Source organism: Theropithecus gelada, chromosome 6, assembly GCF_003255815.1.
Source record: "Theropithecus gelada isolate Dixy chromosome 6, Tgel_1.0, whole genome shotgun sequence".
Classification (NCBI taxonomy): Eukaryota; Metazoa; Chordata; class Mammalia; order Primates; family Cercopithecidae; genus Theropithecus; species Theropithecus gelada.
The window spans coordinates 118834218-118853854 of NC_037673.1; the positions used below are offsets into that span (position 1 = coordinate 118834218).

The 19637-nt window shown below is 40.3% G+C and overlaps 1 protein-coding gene across 7 annotated transcripts in view; it reads left to right on the forward strand.

Annotated features, from left to right (window-relative positions):
* SNCAIP (synuclein alpha interacting protein) overlaps positions 1 to 19637 on the forward strand; it is a 146628-nt gene that overhangs the window by 89810 nt on the left and 37181 nt on the right. For 2 of the 7 annotated variants that reach the window (XM_025389234.1, XM_025389233.1), the window contains 2 exons: positions 16686 to 17557; positions 19122 to 19301. The exons of 4 other annotated variants lie outside the window; for them this stretch is intronic. In XM_025389234.1, the coding sequence (XP_025245019.1) occupies positions 16686 to 17557; positions 19122 to 19301 (1052 nt within the window). The remainder of the gene's footprint in view (positions 1 to 16685; positions 17558 to 19121; positions 19302 to 19637) is intronic. One more of the 7 variants, XM_025389235.1, reaches the window with a different exon arrangement.

Sequence of the window (19637 nt, forward strand, 5' to 3'; positions counted from 1 at the left end):
CAAACAGATAAACAAGGTCACCACAGATAGTGAAAAGAGGCAACATGAGGGACTGTGGTAGTTTTTAGAAGCTGGGGAGGGAGGTCTTAGGGCATCAAGGAATGTTAGAAGGCCCCAGCCATGAGAAAACTAGCAAAGAATGTTGAAGGCAGAGGAACTAGTAATTGCAAAGTGCCTAAGCCAGAAATGAGCTTAGCAAGTATGAGGAAGAAGAAAACCAATGTTGCTGCAGCATGGTGATCAAAATGAGGAGCAGTAGGAGATGAAGGCAGAGAGATAATCAGAGTCAGACTCCTTGGGGAGTTCAGATTTTATGCTTAGTGCAGTGAAGAGCAATGCCAGCAGGATTCCAATTTTTCTAAAATCTTATGACCTGGAAAGAAGCCTCAGCATGTAGAATCATAACTCCCCCTAAGAGAAGGGACTTTCAAAATCAGCTATTCTGTGAGAAAGAGCAAGTGAGCAAGTGCAAATAATAAACAAATGGGCAAAATGCTGACAACTGATGAATGTGGATAAAAGGTCTACAGCTATTTTTTGTACTGTTTTCGTTTTTGCGACTATTGTATACATTTATTTACAAGTGAAAAATGTAAGAGTTATACACAAATAAAAAGTTTTCTAAAAGGCAAAAAATAAATAGTCCAAAGCCAATCAGATCTTTGAAGGTAATGCTCCTTATCCCAACCACAGGGTCATCTAGCCTGTACTTCATCAATTTAGCAACAGGGAGTGCACAATCTCACGAGGCAGCCCATCCATAAAGGTTAATGCTTTTACTGGCCAAAGTCAGTGTCCCTTGAATCTCCACTCATTGATCTTGGTTCTTCCTTTGGAACCACAGAAAAGGACAGTCCCTCCTGAACAAGAGTGTCACTAGGTGTGTGGAGACAGCAGTCACTCTTGGGCCTGTCTTCTCCAGGTGAACATTTCCTTCCGCAGTTCTGAGTGTGTGCTGCTCATTCTTTTCACTCTCTGTGGATACAGTGCAGTTATCCTCTTAAAGTGGAGCTCCCAGAACCAAACCAGAGGTTCCCCCACATGTGGTCTGCTTGGAAACCTGTCAGCCCCACAGAACACTCCCCGGGGTTTCCCACATACCTTTTCTGTTTTCCCAAGTAGGGCTGTCCGTTCTGTCTGCTTCCTGAGTGTCCTCAGAGAAGCTGGAGTGTAAAATGAGCCCTGTTTGTGGCCTTTGGAAGCACCTCTGTGAGACACGCAGCCTAGGGCTCACCTCGCTTCATCCCTACGGCCCTAGTGGTGGGCTCCAAGAATGAAAATGGCAATGTTGTCAGAGGCCTGGAAGTCATGTCCTCGCACCTTCCACTGGCCACCAACGCCCACAAATCCACCTTAGGAGTGCCCTTTCTTTAGCTAGAAGCTTTGATTCCTATTGAAGTCTATGTTTTCCCCTAACAGGAATAATATTTTAAACTATTCTCTATCAGTTACTCTGCACTAAGACTATTTCAAACTTTTGTGAGAAAAGTGGTTTAGAAAGAAAGGAAGTGCAAGGGAATTGGAGATGCCACAAGGTGGGAAGGAAGCAAAAATCTAGGAGTGGGAAGCCTGAGAATGAACTGCCTGTGCATGGAGATGCACAGGTGTTATTGAGGTTTCTGAGTGGTTTCATAAGCCAGCAGTGTACCAGGCATTGTGCCAGGTCTCTGTAAGCAGCATATTTATCCTCAGAATAATTATCAGAGGGAGAAGCATTACTGTGCCTATTTTATTGATGAGGAAACTGAGGCTTGCGAGGGTAAATAATGTGCACAAAGTTCTAGAGCTAGTAAGTGGATGTGAAACTTGCTCTATAGTCTCCATACACCCTGTGGGTAAGCTGACTCAATTGAGGAGTAATTTATTCCAGAGAACCATGTGTAGCAACTAGTTTGGGGCAAGGATTAGCAGCAAAGGAAATTATGCGTTTAAAAAAAAAAAAAGTTGCACCTAAAAAAGGAAGTTATTCGTGAAACTTTTGCATGCATTCTCTGCTTAATATCTGCTACTCAGGTGGGAAAAGAGGCACAAAGCAGTGAATGTTAATTCTTCTCTATGGTTTTCTCCAAATGAGGACAAAAAATACATTATGGTGACATATGGTGTTCAAATCAAAACATACTCAGTTTCATTGATTTAGAATTTTTAAAAATTAGTTGGACATTCAAATACACATTTGTTTCAATTCATAGTGCTTTAAATGTGATTATTTCAAAATCTGTATCTGCTAAACTCATTGTATAATTTTCTTATGAAAGAAGGCAGACAAATATTAATGCTGCTTCACATCTGAAAACTTAGATGTGCTGAGGTTAGAAAATTCAGTTATATAATAGTAATAAATGACCCTGTAATGTGTCTGAATGGATTCTGAAAAAATGTTATACCTAAATAATATAAAGTGTTACTTGTATGACAATGAGTAAAGGAAATAGTACTTTTTAAACTTGGTGTCTGGCATTAAAGTCATGTAGGTTATACATTTAAAAGCATTGCAAATTTGCTATATTTTTGAACCCTGTGTATGCAAATTTTGTGACAAACCCTAAACCTATAAAGATAAAATATGTGATGTTCTAAGATTAAAGGGATTTAAGCCAGCACCTAAAATAATAAGTTAACATGAAATTTGCCCTGTTGATGCTGTTATGACATAGTTGGTGATGCTAAATATATAAACCTCCTGTTTTCAATATTTATTAAGGTTTAATGCTAAAAGCTTGAAAGTGAAGGCTGGTATGGCAGTTTGAATTGAAAAGCTTGCTGATTAATCCATTTCACAGGATGTAATGTAAACTGGACTGCAAAGAGCGGGGAAACACATTTTCTAAGATCTCAATCAAGAAAATGAACACTTCATCCTGATGCAGCAAGGAACCTAACATTGATAACAAAGAACTGTCTCTTTAGCTAGAGTAAAAATTTACAAATGATAAGACATCTAGATGAGATTGTTTATCAAATAAAACAATTATTTTTATTGTTTAACAAAACATAATTATAAAAATGATATAATCCATTATTTTTAAAGAACTTAACTTTTCCACCAAAACAAAATTACTGCACTTCTTTCAAGTATTTTTCCCCTGGAGGCATATTTGTACATATCGTTGTCATCACAATATGAGAACAATTTTTGTGCTTTTTCTGTTGCTCCAGAATGTGCATAGGCCATCATTTTGAATGGACCACAGAACTTACCCATGAAAACTGAGCTGCCCCTTCTGTGGAAAGGGAGAGGTCATCTCTACCTTTAACCCCTTTAACCTATTAACACTTCATTTATGTTTCTGAGAGGAAGGACGTAGGTCAATGTTCATAAAGATGGGGGCAGGGAGTGAGAGAAAAGTTAAAATAAAATTCTGGTGGTATTGAAAATAATAAAAAGGGCTGGGTATGGTGGCTCATACCTGTAATCGCAGCACTTTAGGAGACTGAGGCAGGTGGATCATTTGAGGTCAGGAGTTCAAGACCAGCCTGGCCAACATGGTGAAACCCCGTCTCCACTAAAAATACAAAAATTAGCTGGGTGGTAGTGGCACACCCCCATAATCCCAGGTACTCCAGAGGCTGAGGCAGGAAAATCGCTTGAGCCTGGGAGGCGGAGGTTGCAGTGAGCCAAGGTCGTGCCACTGCGCTGCAGCCTGGGTGACAGCGAGACTCTGTCTCAAAAAACAAAAACAGAAAAAAAAAAAAATAAGAAAATAATAAAAAGGGCTGAAGGTAGCAGAGCTTAAACACATCACATCTTTGCCCCTTTTTCTCTTGACTGAAGCATTTCTTTTCTTTGCTTAACCATAAATGTTAAGTGGCACAATAAATTGACTTTCTACGAGGTTCACAGCAGTGGAATTAAGGAAGTTAGGAATAAGACAGTATTTGAGGGAAAGAAAACTTAAGGGTAGAAACTCACAGTCTTCTCTCCTGTGTTTTGGTTTATTTTTACTGGACTCTAAGAAACATGTCTTCCACTCCCCAAACTGGTTAAGTAAAGAAACCGCCTGTTGGTAGAAATGAGTTAAAGGAAATCTGCACTAAGAAAGGATGAAAAATGGGAAGTCTAGAGAGAGGCATCCTTTAGGCAGGGAGAGAAAGAACTGAAGCATAGGGACAAGGAAAAATGTATACACAGCCAAGTGCCTTTGACTTTGTCTGGCTTTGCAGTGACTTCCTTCTCACAAGTCCCCATCCTATCACAGGAATAGCGGTTTCCCCATCCCATCTTCCCATACTTTTTAAAGGCAAAAGTATGAGTGTGTGTTGAGGGACATTTCTAGTTTGGTAGCTCTGTCATAGCATCTCTGACAGCACCCCAGTTCTTTCTGAAAGCATAGCCTTTGCTTTTGTCTCTCAATATTCAATGGGCTCTATCTTCACATTTCAGATCACCCCTTTTTATCCACTTACCTCCTTTACTCTGACTCTTCCCTCAAAAAAAAAAAAAAAAGTCATAAAGTAAACTCAAGTAATAGAAACAAAATCCTAGAATCTCATAGTTGAAGGGTCCTCTTGCATAAGTCCCGACTCTTCTGTGGCATTTGCTTGTTCAAATGGCCCTTGCATCTCACCGTATGATCCAGGACCCACCCCAGCACCATTAGCGGCAGCATCACCCAGGAGGTTGTGAGAAATGCAGGCTCTCAGACATGCCCCAGATTCCTGAATCAGAATTTGCATTTTAACAAGCTCAATCCCCAGGGTATTCATTTATGCACATTCAAGTTTGAGAAGCACTGACCTGGGTCACCTAGATACCAGTCCATTGTTTTTAGTGAGGCACAGTGATCTTTTCAAAAATGCAAGTCTTATCATGCCACTCCCTGCTCAAAACCAAGCAATGGTTTCCCAGGATGGTTCTCAAGATATGCAGTGGGAAACTCTCTCATGTGGCCTTCAAGGCCCAGAGTGATCTTCTGTTGGACCAGCAGGCTTCCTTGCATGCCTCCTGCCTGCCAGTCACATCAAGGAGCCTCCTTCAGTTCTTCAAATGAGCAGTGTTCCTTCACATGGGATGTTATTCCTTTTCTCCCTCCACCTCCAAGGTCACCTCCTTAGGGCCCCTTTACTTGACTTTCTGGACCAGCACTGTCCAATAGAAATATAATGTGATGGACATAGAGTGTGGAATAATAGACATTGGAAATTCAGAAGGGTGGGAGAGGGGTGCAGGGTGAGAAATTACTTAATAGGTGCAATGTTCGTTATTCGAGTGATGGTTACACTCAAAGCCCAAACTTCACCACTGTGCAATAGATCCACATAACAAAACTGTACTTGTACCCCTTAAATGTATACAAATAAAAAGCCTGAGGAAACAATGACAAAGAAATGTAATGTGAGCCACATGCCACATATGTAACTTAAAATTTTTCTAATAGCTACATTAAAAAGTATAAGCAGATAGATCAATTTTATAATATACTTTCTTTAACCCAACAAGTGAAAACTATTATCATTTTGACAAGTGCCACTAGTCATATTTTAAGTGTTTGATAACCACAGGTTTTTAGTGGCTCCTAAACTGTACATCCCACCAACTCCTATTATTTCCTAGCTCCCTATACTTTTCCTACTCTATACATATCTGTATACTAATGTGATGTTGGTTTAATATCAGTACACTAAAAACTCATTCAGGTGATTTTGTTCATGATGGTGTCTCCAGTGCCTGGGCACTGCTGCTGACCATATACCTGAGGTGTAGATGGACAGATGAATGTGTGAAGACGTGAAAGGAATCCTCTGGGTTTGTATCATGGTTGAAGTATGAGACAGCTGATATTTTGCTTCTCTTCGTTTGGTTTGACACCCTGATTCTTCAGTTATCTCCTCTTTCATCTGCACTATTAATCTCTTTGTCTCCATGAGGCCATTATCCTCATCATACAAACATTCTCTACCTTCCATCTTAAAAAACAAACCAACCACCTCTAGAAGCTCCCATCCTACTTGCTCCTCCTTGCCAACCCTCCATTTATAGCCAACCTGCTTTAAAAAGTCATGGGAAACTCCCTCCCCTGTCCCCAACTCTCTATATACTTTAAACATCCCTAGTATGATTTCCATCTCTCTAGGGAAGGTGATGGCTTCCATGCTGTCAAATGCACTGACACTTTGCTATTCTCATCTTTCTTGACCTGTCAGCATTAGCTGAGACAATAGGCCCCTCCTTTCTGGAAACAGTCTCCTCTCTTGGCTTTGTGAGACCACCTCTCTCCTCATTTTTCTCCTAACACTCTAACACCCTCTTAATCTTCCTTTGCAACTCCTCCTCCCTCTAAATTTGACCTTTCAATAGTCAAGTCCGACTAAATATTTAATAGGACCCTCCCTCTGGCCTCTCAGCCTCTCATTTGGTCTCTCATACATGCTTACAGCTTGAAATACCATCTACATGCTGCTGGAAATCCTCTCCACACTCCAGCCTCCTATTTAATGGCCCACTCAGTGTCTACATTAGAAGTCTCATGGAATTCTAAAGAGAAATTTTTGAATTCCCCTGCCTGACGTGTTGCTCCTCATACTCCCTCCTCAGTGAACTGCACTCTGCTGACTGAAACATCTCATCAGGTGCTGAAGCCAGATTTTCTTGCTTTCCCTGATGTCCCATATCAATTCATCACCAGGTCTTGAGTCTCTGTGCTCAAAGTATATCCCCATGCTATAAACTAAATGTTTGTGTCCCTCCAGAATTTGTATGTTGAAACCTAACTCTCAAGATGATGGTACTTGGAGGTGGGATCTTTGCAGAAGTGATTAGTCAAGAGGATGGAGCCCTCATAAATGGAATTAGTGTCTTACCAAAGCAGCTACTGAGAGCTCCCTCTCCCGCTTCTGGACTCCGAAGACACCCACTTCTCTGCAAAACCCCTCAGAAATACCCATTTCAGTTAAAATAATAAACAAACTCTTTGTTGTGGCCAATAAAACCCCCAAATGGGGGTTATCGGGGTCCCTGATAACCTCCCCCAGCTTCAACTTTGCTTCCTTTGACTCTGACCCACTCTGATCTAGCAACAACAGCTACAGAACCTGCCAGATTCTCTCTGCTTTAGACACTTGCAGATGTGCTTCCTTCTACCTACTCAGATCTTTGTAAAATTATCTTTTATATTATCTCCCAGTTTCTCACATAATTGGCTTCTTCTCATCCTCCAGGTCTTAGCTTAAATGTCACCTCCTTGTTGAGGTTCTCATCTGTTTTCTATTCCAGTCCCCTCCTTATTCAAAGAAGTTTGCATTTGGTAATTTTTTTTTTATTTATCTGTGTACTTGCATCATTGTCTGAGCAGGATTATGTCTATTTCATTCACCCCTGCACCCCTAGAGACATGTGCACAGAAGACATTCAATATATATTTGTTGAATGAATTAACCGTATAAGAGTACTGTAGCATTCTGCCAATTACCAGTTGCTTTAGCACTCTGACTATGCTTTGTATTCCTGCTTTTCTTGCTTACTAAATTAAAAAAAAAAAAAAAAAGGAAAAAAGATCACCACCCTTAGCCGGTTGAAGGAATTAGCAGCTGTAAGAACAGATTCTCAGTGATAAAATGACTCTAAATTTAGGCTAATGCTGCTAAAAATAAAGAGGAAGGAAACACTTCCACTCAACTGTTTTCAAGAAAGGTTGGGGGATATTTTTGTTTTTTTGTAGACAGGGTCTCACTCTTTCGCCCCAGCTGAAGTGAATTGGTACAATCATAGCCCACCACCAGCCTCCAACTCCTGGACTCAAGCAGTCCTCCTGCGTCAGCTTCCCTCGTGGATGAAACTACAGGAGCAAGCCACCATGCCTGGCTAATTTTTTAATTCTTTGTAGAGATGAGGATCTCACTGTTACTCAGGCTGGTCTCCAATTTCTGGCTTTAGGCAGTCTTCCTACCTCAACCTCCCAAAGTACTGAAATTACAGGTCTGAGCCAGTGCACCCAGCCAAGAAAAGTCATTAAAAATTATTTTTCCTTTTTTTTGTTTTTTGTTTGTTTGTTTGTTTGTTTGAGACAGAGTCTTGCTCTGTTGCCCAGGCTGGAGTGGAGTACAGGGGCACAATCTCGGCTCACTGAAACCTCCATCTCCCAAGTTCAAGTGATTCTCCTGCCTCAGCCTCCTGAGTAGCTGGGATTATAGGCATGTACCACCTTACCTGGCTAATTTTTATATTTTTAATAGAAATGGGGTTTCACCATGTTGGCCAGGCTGATCGTGAACTCCTGACCTGATCCGCCCCCCTTAGCCTCCCAAAGTGCTGGGATTACTGGCATGAGCCACCTTGCCTGGCCATAAATTATTTTTCTAACTTTGCTCCCACACAGAAGGTTCCTAGTAAATTGTTACCAAAATTTACACAGACAACACAGTGTTGGATTTAGGTTAGAGTGAATCTGAAATGAGTATGACTACTGATTTCTGGGATTCCATTGCATATATGTGACCCAAATAGAGAAAAATGTGAATTGTATCTTTAGGGAATAATTTAATTTCAATAAGGCAGTCCTCCAGTGTTACGGAAAGAAAGTTAAGAGTCAGAGAACCTTGGTCCTAGTTGAGAAGTCAGCATGCTATGTCATTTTCCACATTACACTTAAAATTCTCTGAGTTCTCATTTATTTCCAAGTAAGAATACATAAGAACTGTCTATCCATCCTCCAGAGTTGTGGAAATCTAATGAAATCATACACTTGCCTTGTACTCAGAAGCATAAAATGCCTTACATAAATGTATCGGCAATTTTAAAGTATTAAGTGGAGGGCATTTTAGGAAAATTCCAAATGAGAAATATTGCTTTGTAGAATTCTTAAAATATATTTAAATCTTTTTTTCACTCTTATTAGTAATATTTGTGAAGTGTACGGTGACCTGCACCTGAAGACGGAGGTGCAGCAGCTCTGCCATTCATTAATCCCGGTGAGCCACTGTCCATTCTTCCTCCCACTTTGTTTGCCACTGTACCTGCCTGTTCTCTCTCCAGTCTTGTAGCTGAGGGTTCAGGCCATGGTAGGAGCTTGCAGGGGCAGACCCACAGACCTGCCAAGAGCAAGAGTAGGCTGCAGGCCAGCACTGGATCTTCCATTTCTCCTCCCCTTAAAGTGTGTCCTTCTTAAAATAAGACCAGTTTTCACAGACTCACCACTTTGTTTCTTGTGGAAAATAAAATGCATTTAACTTTTAGCAAAAATAAAACAAGAAGGGAACACTTTTATACCCTAAAGACACACCCCATTTTCTTTGTCGTCTTGGTGTCTAAAGCTAATTTTCTAATGTGGACACATAGTCCATATTTAGAAGTAAAATCAGCAGACATTTTGAGAGTTGTCAACTGAAAATGGAGAGAAGAGGGTAGAAATTTTTCAACCTGTGCTATCAGCCTCCTGTTCTCTCCTACCAAGAAGCAGTAACTCAGAGTCCTTTGTCCTTGACAGTAGATCAACCCTGTAAAACATCGCCACCTTCAGTTAAAATGTGTGTGTGCTGCATGGCCAGAAGCCACACTTAGCCTGCTCAGAGCTCTGCCCTGTTCCAGAGCATCTCCAATGGTAAGACTTTCACTGTCCCCTGACATGTATCTCTCCCTACATTTCCTCAAGAGAGAGGGGGAAAGAAGGAAAGGAAACCTGGTAAATGGGCCTGGAATGAACACAAAACTTAATCCACTCACGAGGTTTTGCTAGTGTCAAAGTGAAGGTCAGCATACTTTATAGATGGCACAATAATGCAAAGACCATGTAACTTTCTTCACCCCACCAATTGCTGTTCTATGGAAACTGTACTTTCGAAGCCCAAAGGTTTAAAGTTGTCAAAATATTGAGTCTGATTTCGTGATGGAATATGCCTCTTTGGTGAAGTATCTTTTCTATCCAGGGTAGTAGGGCTTGAGTATTTCAATGAGTTGTCACAAAACAAAAAAATGGGTGAAAATAGGGTGCAAAATTATGTGAGCTGGAAATAATAAAACATGAATCAGACACATTCAACGACAGCTGCTTGGTATCAGTAGCCACTTAAAGACAGAAAGTTTAGAACCCAAATCAGTGACGCTTTCCCCACAGTGTTTTAATGCCCTAATGTGTATAGATCGTTGGCTGGCATTTCTATAATAAACAAGCCTTCTGTCCTCCTTTCTCAGCCTCACATTACCCTTACTAGAGGGTCTGTAGCATCAATGAAAAGGATGAGCAAGCAGCCTGAAGGGAACATCCCAGAAACACTCATTCCTCACACACCCTTTTGCTCTTCCCAACACAGTGCCCCATCACAGTTCTCCAAATCCAGACTTGACTCAGCCTTAACTTTGATCAGGTCATGGTCTGATCTCTCAGGGCAGCACAGAAGAGCACCCAGCAAGTCGTCCTCACTCAGACTCCGTGCCTTCTTCCTCCTGTCAGAACATGGGATAAGCCACCTGTCATCACTTCTTACAGAACCTGAGGTGTCTGCAGTAAGTGGGTGCAGTACAGACTTCAGCTTACATCAGACTAACCAACCTCCTGACTCTAGCATTAATACTCCCAATCATTCATAATGCCCCTCCTTTTGCTGTGAAAATGGAAGGAAATGGAATGTTGAAGAACTTCAAAAGTATTTTCTGGAAGGCGCCAAGTTTCCAGTAGCTATGGATGTGAGGTATATTGTTGTGTATACTTGAAGGCAATTATAGCTAAAGCTGACCACTTTGTTCCTCATGGAAAATAAAATCCATTTAACTTTTAATGAAAAACAGTAGGGGAACACTACTTTGTCCTAAATCATACCCCTTTTCTTCTCTTCTTGGTGTCTCAAGCTAAATTTCTAATATGGACACATAGCTTTCTATTTAGAAGTAAAATAAATAGGCATTTTGGGAGCCAGCATTGACGTTTGGTCTTGAAAATTGAATCCACTGTTGCAACAGCAAACTGTCCATTATCTTCCTAAGAAAATACTAATTTATCAGTCTTAGGAGCCAAACAGTTGCTCTGTGTCAGCAATCAGCATAGCCTCATAATTATAAATTTGTGAGGATCTGGTGAAAGACATAGATCCAGAGAAATTATAGTGTTTCGTAGTGAGTCATTCAGAATAAAGAGCTCTATTATTTGTAGACATTCCATACAGTCATAGAAATTTAGAGGTGGATCAGGTTTTAGCAATCTTATAGTCTAACCCCATCATTTTACAGATGAGGAAACTGAGGAATGTTTTGTAGGAAATAGATGAAAGTGGTTTAATATGCAGCACATCTTGTCTAAACATTTTCAAGAGCTTACTAACACTGTCTTTGAAATACTTGGCACAATTGGTATGCCCAAAATGTGGCAAGGTGACTTCATTGTGTCAGAACTCATTTATTTACTATACTTTTCATCTTTGGTTTTGGCAGCTTCCTTCCCTCCCTCCTCCTCCTTTCCTTCCCTCCTTTCTTCCTTCCATTATTCCTTTCTCCCTTCCCCCTTCCTCCTTCCCTGGCCACCTCCTCTTTTATTCATTCATCCATTCATTAAAAGATTAAGTCATTGGTCCCCAGTATCTTCAAGGCACCCTGCTAGACAAAGGGCTGGTTATAAACACAAGTTGGTTCTCAGGCTATCTTTGCCCTTGAGGGGTTCTCAGGAGGGAAAATTAAACAGGTGTATGAGTGAATAGTTGTAACAGAATTTCCAAAATGCCCAACTCTAGGTATGTGCAGATATTATCAGAGCACTCGGAATCGAGGAGCAATTATTCCCTAGGAGAGTCACAGGAACTGCACAAAGGAAATAACCCCTGAGTGGAATCTTGTGAGATGAGCCTCAGTCTCAGGCAGAGAAGACAGCCAAGAGCATTATAGGAAAGTAGGAATAAGCTTAAATGCAGGGAGAGTGTGGTATATCCAGAAAGGATGAATTTAGCAGTGGAGCTGCAGGGAAAAATTAGTGATTTGGGAGTCATGAGTGCTGAGATGATAAGGTAAATTAGAAAACAAATACAAGAGCTGCTACATACCATGCTAAAGAATTTAGCTATTATCCTGGAAGCCAAGGTTTCACAAACCTAGTAATTTAAGTATCATTTCCACAACATGCGTTATATCCCAAGTCTACCTCTGTTATTTTTGCTTTACCTGTATTGCATCTGTACTGTTTATTTAATATATTTTTCTAAAACACCTGACTTTGAGATATATTTGTTTTTAAAAGAAACTTCATGTCACTATGGTTGTAAATAGAAAGCCATGGTCACTTGCAATAAATTCAAGGTCATCATTAAAATGAATGTGATAAATTGAACATGAAACATTCCTTTAATTATTTGCTTATGAACATCTCTGAGCCTGAAGCCTGTGGTCTCATTTTTCGAATAGGGAATTGTAAGTTTTGGAAAGGAGTTAAATTCATTCTAGCACCAAAATGAGTCTCCTTAAATTAATTAGTAAGAAGAAAGAGAATTTGGAAGGCCAATAGCATTCTCACTCGGTAAATCAGGGGTATTACCATGGTTCCTGTGCGCCTCTTAGGTATTGCAGGGATATGCACCCACATATGGGGAAATATTGTTTAGTGCAGGGCTATCTGAAATATTTGAGTGGATTTTGGGTGACAAAGTCAGACTTACTGAAGAAGGATCACTCAGGACTGAAAAAAAGAGAACAGGGGAAGCCAGGAAAAACTTACAGAGACTGTGGGAGAGGATCCCAGTGTGGTCCAGTCAGTTTAGTGATGATGAAGAAGAGGGCCCAGATTTCAGAGGGATTAAGGATAAGGACACAGCAGGACTTGGTGCCTGAGTGATGAAGTGCAGGGGTCAAGGAAAGAGAAGAGTCAAGGATGCCTTGGAGATAGAGTGCTTGGAAGACTGCATAAGTGTTCTTGTCACCATGTAGGCCACGATCACAAGGAATATGTTTTGGGAAGGGGAGTAGCATCTGGATGTATTGGGGGAAAAGGGGAAGGGGAGGGAGTGGGAAAGGGTGGAGAGAGATGAGGCACTTGGATCGGAAGAGGCCACCTATCAGGAATCCTTGCACATTCTAAGACTGCATTACATGTTTGTTCAATCAATAGATGGGTGTGGACAGTCAGCAGGCAAATACTTTACTAAAGCTCAGTGGCATTCCAAGTGTCAGCTAGACTGAAGAGATAATTGTGGCCTATACATCAGCAGCAAATACATGTCTGTTTACTTACTGACCATTTTAGAAAATCTGTGGTGTAATCAGATAGACAGGTTTAAGGCTTATTGGGCATGTTTACTTCTGTAAGATGTTGAAAATGAGCCCATTCAACCAAAAAGTCATTATGAATCTACTTATGTAAAGCAATTTTTCTGGGTTCTTTAAGGGATAGAGAGATAAATTAGACACAGACTCTGCTCTCATGGAGCTTGTACAAATCTAAAATGGATAAAATTTGGGGAGATTTAAATTTTGGTAACATGTAAAGAATTTATTCATAATTTCCAAAAAGCAAAATTAGCCTCAAAATTTTTCTAGTAACAAAATAAGTCTAAACCTTGTTTCCATGTATGATAAGAAATGTATTATTGCATTGCAATGAAATAAAAGTATGAGTGAAATTTTTGATAAATTTAAATAATTGCAAGTGAAAATCTTACTAGTCATTAATAGCCCCTCTTCTGTGTTGTTCTTAAAGTACATGATTACACAGCTTAGCAGCGATAAAGGAATTGAATTTTGTCTTTTGTATGTAGCACAAAGTTGCCCTTCTTCCCATCCAGGTTTATGATATAGCAATAAATTGGAGCCTTTTAATGAAAACCTGTGAAATAATCCATTTTTCATTACTGGGATGTCTTTTCTTGGCAATCAAAACATAGATGAGAAAACACAGATCTCACTCACAGCCTCAGAAAGAGTCATAGGTTTGAAGAAGAAGAGGGACAACAAACCAAAATGTTGGCACTCCTTCTTCAGTTTCTAGATCCTTCTGTGGAAAGATGTGTTTTCGTAAGACCCAGACAGAATTCATTTCCATAGAGCATTTTTAATGGCTCCTGTCAGAACAAAACAGCTGGGAAACATATGGTATCCATTTCCCTGTATCACTTGGAAAAAATTTCACGTGTAAATAAAGCCAACATAAAAGAGTAGCCCTTTGAACCTACGACCTTATATAACACATAAATATATTGGTACAATGCACTCGTTGTATTGACCTACTAAGTTATGTGGCTTTAAATTTTTTTATTACCTTCTGAGATGCACATTTTCTAGAGGTTCCAAAGAAATCAAGGTAATTGGCAAAATATTACCAAATATACTCAATAATAAGAGTGTATCTCAGAAATGTCTATGAGTATATATACACATTTTTTTCCATTTTATTTAAAGTCTTGCAGAAAGTTGATGAATAAAATTAAAGGCATATTTACATCTTATAAACTCTATGTCCACTATCTCTGCTGTTTTAATTAAATAAGTAACCGTGTGTTCTTGAAGAGAGAAAGGCTTGGCAGAAACTTCTGGCAGACATTAATTTTTCATGGCTTTATATTTTTAGAGAGAAAAGGTCACATAAAAGATAGAAAACTTTTACATTTATAAGAGACCAACTGGAATTAGTCTTTGCCTTTGCATATTTACATTTCATAAATAACTTTAGCAAATTGAGCTCTTACTGGTGATTATCACTCCACTGAGTTTATTAACAGGATTTTGTCCCCTGTGAAATTAAACTGTAAATCCCTCAGAAGGATGCACTTTGTACATTTTAGAAGATTTAATGTGTTATGCAACGTGAGATTCAAATTCACATACTAGCATTTGTTAATTGTCTGATCTATGCCAAGTACTGTGTACAACTAAGAACTAGAGCCAACAAAAGGGGAAAAAAGCAGCAGCCTAAGACCATCTAGATACCTTCCTTCCCTTCTGGAACATTCTCTTCTACATTACTTATTGGAGAGAATCCAGCCCTCCTTCCACAGCTCATAGTATTCTCTTCTTAGATTCTAAAAAGTCAGAGCCAGAAAGGTCTGAGAAGTGGACTGCACAGTGCAGACCCTTGCAAACCTCATGCAAAGTTGTGGTCAGTTTCAGGGAAAGAACTCACAGATAGTTATATAGCATTCAGGTTCAGAGCACTCACTCTCATCCCCTTAGCTTCATTCAAGAACTTCTCTGAATCCTTTTAGAACATACCCCAGCAGGAAGAAGAATGACCAGTAGCTTAAATTTAGGGAACTTTAATAATGTATGTTCCACTTTCACCCTAAGAGTCAGTCACAGCCAAGGGCTACTGCAGAAGTTACAGATGTGAATATACACCCATCTTATGTTCTTTTTTCCTTTGGTTGTTCCCAGTAGCAAAGAACACACACATACACATGCTTTTCACTTGTTGTTTCAGAAGAGAAGAGGTAAATGGAAGGTCCCTAGCTGTAGGGCATGCCCCCTGAAATCTCATCCTTTGATGGGGGATGATAGGAACTATGTGGCAGGGAACTAGGAACCCATAAATCAGTGACCTGCAAGTTTCCAAGGGTATTGGGTCATCTTTTATCTAGCAGGGGAGTGGCACGGGAGGAAGCAGTATAATCATGGCTGAGGAGACTGTTGTTGCTCCATCTGCTTGCCCCAAGAGAAGGCACCAGGCAGCCTCTCATAACTAGGAGAGATGGTTCTTATCTTTCACCTCCAGGTGTGTCTGGCTGTTTCACTTTCTACTCTATCACAACCAGACACTTACTCAAATGCAAACCAACACACAACCTTTATCCAAACTTTGCACAGAAATTAGAAAAAATAACCAGTCTGCCTAACCCATCTTCTTTTCAGAACTTTCTTACCCTGTTTATTTCCAGCCTTCTCAACAATGGAGGGCAGTATTGAATCTTAAAGAACATGTTCTGTTGTGAAGTGTTAGTGCATTCTGTCACTGTGTCATATGTTAGAAAGCACCATGAAATGCTGCTGCATGATAGTTGACCAGGTACTTTGACCAAGGTGGGGTTAACTCAACTATGTCTTGTCTCCCACAGGCCTTTCAGCTCCTGAGCACTGCATTCCTTCCTATTCTTTCCCTAATCCACTTAATGGCACACCTAGGGAGTCACTCAGCAGATCATAGTTTGCATTTGCTCAATATTAAATAATATGCCCCTTCTTTACATGGGACTTCTTATGCATTAGGGGTGTATGTGGACATGCACGCTAATGTGTGTGCATGTGTGCATACAGCATACATCCCTTTTCTCCCTAAATTAGTTTGGAAGTTTGTTTTTGTTTTGTTTTGTTTTGTTTTTTTGAGACAGAGTCTCGCTCTGTCACCCAGGCTGGAGTGCAGTGGCGCGATCTCGACTCACTGCAAGCTCTGTAGTTTGGAAATTTATTTAACACTGAAAATCTTATTCTCTAATCTTGTTTTTCAGGGTGATGACAAATATATAAATATTGCCAGGGAGGTAGATCTATCCAGGGAATAAACCTAAATACCTATCTGGGGTTGCTTCCTTAGCTGTTTACCATTACCATTATTATTACTTTAATTAATTTTGAGTCAATATGTTATAACTTTCTTTGATTATTCGTTGTTTTCCAATGGTAAGTTTGATTTTTCTTTTTATTCTATCGATATGCACTCTCTGTAAGTCATCCTCATGCACAGAGCCTTAATTTGAACATAGCGTGAATGAACCACATCTACCTGCATAGCCAAGAGGTGTTCAGCATTCCAAATTAATAGCTTCCTATTTTAATTTTTTAAAAACAGTTTCTAGCTCTAGCTGGAATTGTGGCATCTCAACTCTCATTACAAACACGCAAAAGCCCACAGGAATCGCTGATGTGTACAGTAAGTTCCGCCCAGTGAAGCGGGTTTCGCCACTGAAACATCAGCCAGAGACTCTGGAGAACAATGAAAGTGATGACCAAAAGAACCAGAAAGTGGTTGAGTACCAGAAAGGGGGCGAGTCTGACCTGGGCCCCCAGCCTGAGGAGCTCAGCCCTGGAGATGGAGTGGGTGGCCCACCAGGTAAGAGCTCTGAGCCCAGCACATCGCTGGGCGAACTGGAGCACTACGACCTCGACATGGATGAGATTCTGGATGTGCCTTATATTAAATCCAGTCAGCAGCTTGCCTCTTTTACCAAGGTGACTTCAGAAAAAAGAATTTTGGGCTTATGCACAACCATCAATGGCCTTTCTGGCAAAGCCTGCTCTACAGGAAGTTCTGAGAGCTCATCATCCAACATGGCACCATTTTGTGTTCTTTCTCCTGTGAAAAGCCCTCACTTGAGAAAAGCATCAGCTGTCATCCGCGACCAGCACAAGCTGGCCACTGAAGAAACCGAGATCTCACCTCCTCTGGTTAAATGTGGCTCTGCATATGAGCCTGAAAACCAGAGTAAAGACTTCCTAAACAAGACATTTAGTGATCCTCATGGTCGAAAAGTTGAGAAGACAACACCAGACTGCCAGCTCAGGGCCTTCCACCTGCAATCCTCAGCAGCAGAATCCAAACCAGAAGAGCAGGTCAGCGGCCTGAACTGGACCAGCTCCCAAGGCCCAGAAGAAAGGAGTGAGTATCTGAAAAAAGTAAAAAGCATCTTGAACATTGTTAAAGAAGGACAGATCTCTCTCCTGGTAAGTATAATCTAATTCAGTATACATGTCAATAGACTGGAGACTCTTTTATCAGCTGCATTCGTTAGTAACAGAACGATGCTGCATTTGTTTTGGTTCTTACTTAATCTTTACTTGTGGCTTTAGTTGGGAGATGTGACCTTTTGAGTTTTAAAATAAGAAGTTACGAGGTTAATACAGGGAAAACAAATGGCTAGAGAGTGAGTGTTATTTCATTTTAACTTTGCATGAATTCAACTGAAAAGAAGACTCAATCTCAAACAAAGAGAGCCCGGCACTTTCTTTAACTTGAATCTTAATGTCTTTCTTTTTGCTTTTCAAATGGTTCCCAATGCTCTCATGCAGTTATTTGTGGGGATGTCAATTCTTGGCTAATGGTGGACCTGCCGGATATGTAAACAGAGGGTCTTCTGTTTTGTCCTGATCATTATTCAGAAGAGTTGGACAAGGTTGTTTGAAAAGCATTTGTAGATAGAAGCTTACCCAAGAGCTTCATTGCCCTCTGACCCAGGTGGAGTTTTTACTTACTTCCAGCTCTGCATGTCTAGGGAGCATGAAGTTTTTCCAAAGACTCTAGAAACAGAGTAACATGATGTAAGAAAAGTCTGTTCTGCTTAGGCTCAGAGAGAGCTAAACTTAAATAGCACTCCATCTGCCTACATTGTTCTTTTCTGGCTTCCAGACTTGGATCAAACAGTAGCAAGCGTGGGCTCATACTATGATGCTAATTAAAGTCTCATTCAGGAAAATCATCACATCTTGGCAATGTGATTCTACTTACTGTAAAGCCATGCATACTTAAGTACAATATACTTGCTCTATTATCACAAATACTATTGTGATAGGGTGATATAATTGAATAATTTTATGAAATAAAGTAGTAGTAGTATTTTCTCCTGAAAATGTCTTTTCCATTTTCCTGGCTTTTCCTGCTAATTCTCTTTGGTTCATTCCTTTCTTTTGTCCTTCTTATGTTTTCATGTTTCCCAAATGCTAACAACACCTCTCAGTTCACCCAGAAATCTCTATCAACTAGTTCATAGTCAAGGGACAAAACTTCACTAGAGATGAGAAAACCGAAGCCATGTAGCCTCCAGATACCAGCAGTCATCAGGTAGTTTGCCAAAGCCAGTTCTCTACAATCCAAGGCAAAATAAGCAGGTAGAAACAAATAGCTCATTCATTCAACAAACCTAAAACAGGAAATAAAACCCAGCCCCAACCCTCAAGGACTTCACAATCAAGTAGGGGAGACAGACAGGGAACCTGACAATTACTGTAAATGTCATTATAGTTGTTTAGAAAGCCAGCTTGAAGCCTCCACACCTCATTGGCCCTAGCCCTGTTGCCATGTCTCATATGAAGATCTGTCTCTTGAGAACTCATGTTCTAAAGCATATTGTAACAAAGAATAATAGCAAGATACTCTGATTTATTAGATCCCCAAGGCTGCCACCAGAACTTCTATAAGCTCATTTCTTCTTTCCAGTGCCCAGAGAAAAACGCCCACAGGGTCTTGCTCTGATTTATTGACTTGGGTTTTCTAATCTTACTATTTATACAGCCACACCTAGCTGCAGACAATCTAGACAAAGTTCACGATGAAAATGGAAACAATCTGTTACATATTGCGGCATCACAGGGACATGCAGAGTGTCTACAGCACCTCACTTCTTTGATGGGAGAAGACTGCCTCAATGAGCGCAACACTGAGAAGTTGACTCCAGCAGGCCTGGCCATTAAGGTGACTGGTTGGGGGCTGGAACCTCCGCAGCTAGAAGTTGGATTTCTATTTTTTTAAGATTCCTTTTGAGCTAAAGTGTTAGAAGGGAGAGAAGAGAGTGATTTGTCAAGCAAAGAGCAAATGAACATACTGCATTTAAGAGAGTAATCATTTCAGTCACTGCTTTGAGATTTTGAGACTAAATTCCCAGTTTTTGTCAATCTGCTACTAAAGAGAAAGGAAAATGATATGTTGTGGTTCTAAGAACTTTTGTTATTCATAGGGATTGCAATTTAGCTTCTTAACCACACCTGGATCTATCAGAGACTCTCATTTCTTCTTGAATAATGAGCAAGA